At 34.9% G+C, this 7,389-nt stretch overlaps 1 protein-coding gene across 1 annotated transcript in view; it reads right to left on the reverse strand.

Annotated features, from left to right (window-relative positions):
* Positions 1-2,289: 2,289 nt before the first annotated feature.
* Positions 2,290-7,389, reverse strand: part of LOC127876968 (uncharacterized) — a 17,459-nt gene continuing 12,359 nt past the window's right edge. Inside the window, 6 exon segments of the mRNA XM_052422523.1 lie at positions 2,290-3,179; positions 3,346-3,438; positions 3,871-3,985; positions 4,161-4,271; positions 6,473-6,627; positions 7,115-7,234. Coding sequence (XP_052278483.1) covers positions 3,166-3,179; positions 3,346-3,438; positions 3,871-3,985; positions 4,161-4,271; positions 6,473-6,627; positions 7,115-7,234 — 608 coding nt within the window. The 3' untranslated portion in view covers positions 2,290-3,165.

Consider the following 7,389-nt stretch of genomic DNA (forward strand, 5'->3'; position numbering starts at 1 on the left):
CATACATTTCTGAAAATGCTGTTCACTACAATATGTAAAGCTTTAGACTTCAGAAAGGTGCTGATTTAATTGTTATATTCCGTTTATGTATAAAAAAAATTATATTAAGTTTTGTTAATCATTAAAACTCACCTTGAAAGGTGCAAAATTAAAAAAACTTCTCCCGCACGGGAAGACCCCTCCCGCACCCTTCATGGTTGGGCCCCCCCCCCCCCAGTCGAAAATTCCTGCGTACGGACCTGTGTATTTCAAACCTACAATGACACACATGATTAGAAAAATATTCACGTTTACTGAGTTGTTTCAACAAAACATTTACTATAAAGGAAACTTTTGTGATGAACACCGATGAAATGAAAAATTATTAAGTTTTGCGGCGATTGAAACCAAGTCATCAGTGTGAGAACCGGATTCTCTAACCAAGCCGGTAGTCATGGAATCTTCAAAACTGCTTATTACTTCGATTGCAGTGTTTGTAAACAACGAGACTACGTTTATTGATGGGCTAGCCCACGAACAAAACTTGGCTTAAAGAAATGCGCAGGAACTAATCTAATCAAGGATATTCGAACTTCGCTGATTTGCCAACAATGCTATATGAGCAAGTAGTATTTAATAAATTTAATAATGAAAATAATATTGTATGAAAACGGTGTTGTTTTGCCCTTTCCCGAATCTGTTTCGTAGCAATTTTTATTTAGATGACAGACCAGACACTCGGCTGTTTGTACAAATAACTGCGGTGTGGGTACACTTTCAAATACGTAACTTAAATCTTCGAATGGAAGTATTATAATTGTTCCTTCAATTGTATTTCACAAATAAAGTAAACGAATGTTTGACATTCAAAATGCATTCAAAATACAAAAAAAAGATTATATGGCATGTGCATTTTATTATACGTATAGAGTTGTAATAACCAAGGTATTCAGGGCGCGTAATCCCAAGCTATATTAAGACTACAGTCGAAGGATAAAACATATTCTTAAAATTCCATTATGTGATAGTGCATTAAAGGTGATTCTTAATTTGCATTTAACAACACCTGTTTAATCATTTCTTTTTTAGACCAATATGCTCAATAGCACTATAGGTGGACATAATATACTGAAACTCTTAAGTACCAGTTTTATGTCTTTTCTTTATTCTTAAGCATGTAATACATGTGAAGCTCTATCTACATGCCGACAATTTTAACCTTTTGCATATAATGTTTATATGTTATTTTAAAAAGACATTTGAAGTGTATGCATTACTTTCATGCTGATAAATACACAGCCGCTGACCGAGTGTTCCGCAGTGTTAACTATCACACCACAACAAACGATATAAGAAAACGGTGGAAACAGGCGAATGTCAACAACCAGAAGAAACGTATTGGTATCCAGCTTCCACACAATTGACAGACACTATGCAAGGTGACATAGTACAATTACTTATATCAAATTACTAAAGCGCGCGCTCCTTGCTACATTTTAGCGTTTGTTAGGCCAATGGCCAAGGTCGCACGGATACATTATAAAACAAAATATTGGACGACCAAGCTGTGCATATGTTGTTGCTTGTGCTATTTTAAAACGCCGTATCGTCTCAGTGACAACATTTAGGTTTGTTTAACAATAACTTTAAAAGAAAAGTCCAATATGTTCAAAATAACAGTTTAAAATATAATGTTGAAGTACTTCGTGTTAATTTTCAAATAAATGGTTCGATGAATGTATAACTTCAAAACGATTCATCCATCAGAAGACGACGACCTTAGGTCACCAATGAGTATAACAAGTGGTTTCCGCCATTAACCGAAATAATCCCAACTGTTGAAGTGTTCTCTAGATCTCACGCAAAGACAACAAGTAGCGGTTAATAAAAGGAAACGGAAACGAAAGTCTCTCAATATTAACTTGTTGTTTGATGCAATGGAATTTAATTTTACATGTTTATTCTAAGACTTAATATTGTTTCATTAACTTCTATCATTTTCATCATGATAATAACAAAATAAATACTGTTGAAAATCACATATTGGTAATATCGTTCAAGTCTAATTATTTTGAATAGGCACATACAGTTGATCGCAAAATATCAATCTTTCAATGCTTTTAATTTTTTCCTTTGGATGAAATGCTCTTTTTCCCGCAGACCTTAAACATTGTATTCGAAAGACGAATGTCACTGTACATAAATGTATTTTATTTATTTTAAAATATAGTATGCACAAGTGTGAGTAACTATTGCTTGTTAATGCTTGAATGGAAAGTTGTGACACATAAAGGTTGATGAAACGTCAGCTTGATATTTTGGTTTAATCAGGTTCACACACAAGTTACAAAACATTATATATTCTAATGAAATACACAACAATTTTAAAACAAAATTTAAAAACGGAGATTATCATATCACTGGTCTATGACATTATTTCTTAATATGTTGTACACAAAAAATGGGAAATTCATATATTCAGGAGCAATAGATAAGATTGGAACAATCATCTTAATACATCGATGTGCAAATCTAATTCTTAGTATAGTGCCCACCACCTTCAGGAAAATCAAATACTTGCAATTGCAGAGCGACTCATCCTTAATTTATTATTGACTACGTTTTGTTTAAGCTATGTTAAAATACATTTTTATGAATGAATAATGTTAGCATAATGTCACATTATAATTATAAATATAAGATTGCTTCACGAAAGGAGTATACACGTAAAGCTCCGTGTGCATTAGGGCAGATAAATTATTAAACTTTGTGCACAGTAAATATACTGTTTCAACCTTTATTAAAATATATTTTTTTCTTAATATTCTTGTTTTATCTGGTACGTGTTAATGTTTAGAATTTGTCACATGTTTTGCCCTGCCTATAAGCCAGTATGATATTTCTAACAATCATAGTTTTCAAAGAAACTATATTTTGGATTTATTACAGTTTTAAAATAAATAATTTTCTTAAATCAATCAACGTTCGTTTTCACGAATATTATTAAGATACACAGTCACTTGTTAAGTTTAAAAGTTCAAGTATATAAGATGTATGCCCATTTCGTCTATCGTTTGTAAAAATAGTAGTTGTCGACAGGTGCCGCCACAAAAACCTCGTCGAGTTCCGCCAGGATGTCCTTGAACTCGGGTCGGTCCGCTGCATCCGTCTGCCAACAGCGAGTCATCATCCCGTACCATCTAGTTAAACATACAGAACGACGTGCAATTTGAAATTTTAACAAAGCCAGTATACGTGTGCATGCATTTAACATTTGTGTGTGTACCTTAGTCGTAAATAAGGATATAAGCTAGTAAAAGAAACACACATTTCACACATCTCTCTTTTAAGCTAAAATGCACTCACTTTTCATCACACTGCTCAGGTTTTGGCAACCTGTAGCCGCTTTTAGTCTTGAAGGGAGCTCTTTTCCTCTTATGTCTTCATATGGTGCAATGCCTTAAAAAGATTTTGTATCGCAAATAAAAAACAATAAATAACCACTTCTGACAATTACACATAGAAGTCAAAATAAGAATTTAATGCAATTAAAATATAATATTTATTAACATATTATAACATATATATAATCATAATTTATCTAAGCTCAAAGCCTCACACTAAGCCAAGAATTATTCATTAAGCATTTAGGTATTCATAAACATTAGCCTCATAGCACCACAATTCGAAGTCAATAGCAAATAAAGAGAAAACATTTTATTTTATTCACTACTATTTACTACTCAATTGTCATATACAGACCACCTTAAGAATGATGAAAGAAAAACCAAAACGATTATCTACTAGATCGCGTCTTTAAAAAAATCTTAATCGACAAAGTATATTTTTTACATTCAGGTTATCGTCGTGTAATGCATGAAGAAGAATTACCAAGTGAAAAGATTTCCCAAAGCACCACGCCGTAAGACCAGACGTCGCTTTTTTCTGTCGCGCCTTTTGTTGTTTTCAAGCATTCGGGAGCCATCCATTTGATTGGAATCCTCTCCTAGTACACAGTGATAAATAGGTCCAAAAAAATAAATAAAACGTTTTTAAAATAATACTTTTTTGCTCAACTTTTAAATGAGAAAAAAAAAACACATATAGGATTTATGTTTGTTTTTGGAGTGTAGGTTTTCATTTATGATTTACATTAACTGAACACATGATATTTTACTTACGGATTTACCGTCCACTCCTCCATCTCCAACCATTGGTCCGAATCCAGAAATCTTAGCCGTCATATTGGCGTCTAGAAGAATGTTACGAGCGGCGAGGCGTCGGTGAACAATCTGAATAAAACACCGTAAGCGTAAACAGAAGCAGAAGCACACATGGAATGTGCAAGTTATACTCCTTACTTTATATCTAACTTTTCTCGAGGACTTTACACTACGAAATGATTCTTAATAACAATTCAATATTGCACTGATAAGTAACCTCTTGTGCAAAATATTTCAATGTTATAAGCTATTTCGTGTTTACCATTTTGTTCAAAAGCGATAATTGACAACAAAGCAAAACGATTTACCATGGCCAGAAAACTGTCACTGTTGTCAAACATATATACATACTGATATCAATGTGAGCATGAAAATAAACAGTAAATTTACAATTGCGATTTGTTCTTATTAATTAAAACTAGGGATGCAAGAGGTTACAAAAATCAGTAACCGGTTAACCTTTTGCCGTAACCGGTTATTAACCGGTTAACCGAAACGCGTTAGGTAGTTTCAATGTTAGAGTACATAAAAATGTCATACTGCTCGAACCGCTCTATAGAAACGAAAGTAATTTCTAATTTGAGATCGCTTGCGTCATTATTTTATTTTTGATTGGGCCGCTTATATTACGTTCGCGTCATATCGCTCACACAATTGCTAAGTCAATATTTCTGGCATTGTCGTGAACACATGCTTCAACACGTCCCTTCAGACCAAACTCATCCACACAATCCTTAAGGCGAATTGCAAGGTTTTCGCCGGTGTGTCGCTCTGGCATGGCGCGGATCATAAGTATGCGCGACTCCATTGACCAGTCATCTTTGATGTAGTGTACGGTTACTGTGAGGTATGCTTCTGTGGCATTGGATGTCCAGGAGTCAGTTGTGAGGGCGACTGACGTGCTTCCCTGAAGACTGGACAGCAGAGACTTCTTTGCGTCATTATACTGCTGGTCAATGCGCGCCCTGACGGTTGTTCTAGAAGGCACCTCGTACTGCGGATTCAGAAGTTGCATCAGATGACGAAAACTCTCGTGTTCCACGATTTTCATGGGCACGTATGCCTGGACCACGAAATTTGCAAGGGCCTGATTGATCGCCTCGCTCGAAGCAAGACGGGGGCCATAAACCTGGTGTAACGTCTGTTGCTTTGCCACATCCGGACTGGCCTTGTTGTTATCAACGGACGGTTGCTTAAATTTTATATGATTTCGAAGATTTGAGGTGCCGCCATGCAGTTGAATTGTTGCACTGCATAACAGACAAGATGCAGTGCTCTTGTCTGCCGATTTTCTTAAGTGTTTCCATACCTCGGACGGTAATGGTGGCATCGTTGGTGACGTAAATTACAATAATGGTAATACTTTCTCAGAAACAAATACGACGTTAACTCGACAAGATTTTAACTACGAATGCATTCCTAATAAAATTGTTACTTATTAAACACGGTATTTTTGCGAGCAATCAGTGTTGGATATTGGTTAACAAAACATCAAAAAGCCGTGCATTGTCTAAACTGTTTTTTTATCGCGAGTTCGATAAACGTGTCAATTACGTCTTCGCTAATAGCCCCCACTCCCCGCAGTTCGCTAGTTAAATTATCGCGAGTCAAACAAAACAATGGTGCAAATTATCAAAACTAACGCCTATTTGTTATCATAAAGGTATTGGTTTATTGCTTTATTGCTGTGCTTGTTGACACGTTATTTATTACCGTCGACTGTGCGGCATGTTGTTTTAACTAGTCGCCAGCGCAATTTGGCAGTATGTCACGCGAAAAAAGTAAAAATGTAAAAGTTATTCGATAAAAAAAAAACACAATCAATTTTGTTCCCAGGTTAACCTTTTGACGAAAATGTAACCGGTTAACTGGTCGTTCGGTAGGTTAACCGGTTAACCGGTTAACCTCTTGCATCCTTAATTAAAACCATTATTATCCACGTTTACCATGTTATCTCATACCGACAATAAATAATTTTTGATTTGATTTGATTTGTTTACGATCATACCAATTAAGTATGCCATTTGCAATTCCAAAAATCACGTTCGAGATCAAACAAATTAACTGTGTTGTCCATTCATCGTGTTATTATGCACATAGAAACAATAAGAATTTATACTAAGAAAAACAAGCATTTTGTTGCATATCTCTTTATTAATGTACACTAAGTGTAAGATATAGTACTGTAGGGCAGATTGTTAAGACAGCCAGAATGCAAATACGTGGCGATTTTTTCTGGCCTCCCGTAGTAACTACTAATGACGCAATACCTTTCTCTGTGCTAGATAGTCCATTCCTCTGGCGACCTGCAGGCCAAATCGCAGAAGGAGTTCCTGCACCTCTATGGTCACATTTTGTCGATGTGTAGTGAGATGCTCATTTAACTGACCGTTGCTGCAATACTCGAAGAGGATGAATGGCCCCACTAACAGATGAAACATGTTGATATACACGAGTGGGATATACCAATCTCATTATATCTCTAATTAGAACTGTAGACTCACAGATAAAAACAAGTACATTACTAGGAGTATGCAACAACAAATAAATGTATAATGTTCACTTTCAAAATCACGCAATATATGTCATAGATTATTTCAACAATTATTTTTACATGTACATGCGCAGGACTGAACTTAAAGACATAGTGACATTAATTTATTAACGGTCCCCGTTTTATCCCTTTTGCTTGTGTAATGATTTAGTAGTATTCAGACAGTGTATTTTTCGTATTCACATCATATCTTATATAAACCTGATTTTTTTTCTAACAGACTATTGGACGTTTAAATTGGCTTGACCAACTAATAGCATTAAGTAATATGGTCTTTATTTAAGTTGATATTCGCCATATTTTCGAACTATTGAAGCTGTTATCTGTATAAACCTACTAATTGCCTGTAAAAACCTACTAATTGCATCCTCAGTTACTGCTCCAGCGAAAGTAATTATGTTTTCGTGCTCGCCAACTTTCATCGAGTAAAAGTTTATCTTTGCTTTCATCAGATGTGCGTCTTGTTCGGTGAAACTCTCTTAAATGTAAATATAACCTTTCGAGCATTTATTTGAGTTGCAATATAGAATAACGGCTATTTGTGTTTAATAACACATGACAATATTAATATAGTTTAGCCTATTAAATGATAATGAGCATACTTAAATATATAACTTAAATTCACTTTCGTAA

The sequence above is a fragment of the Dreissena polymorpha genome, chromosome 4 (genome assembly GCF_020536995.1).
Source record: "Dreissena polymorpha isolate Duluth1 chromosome 4, UMN_Dpol_1.0, whole genome shotgun sequence".
In the NCBI taxonomy this organism is placed as follows: Eukaryota; Metazoa; Mollusca; class Bivalvia; order Myida; family Dreissenidae; genus Dreissena; species Dreissena polymorpha.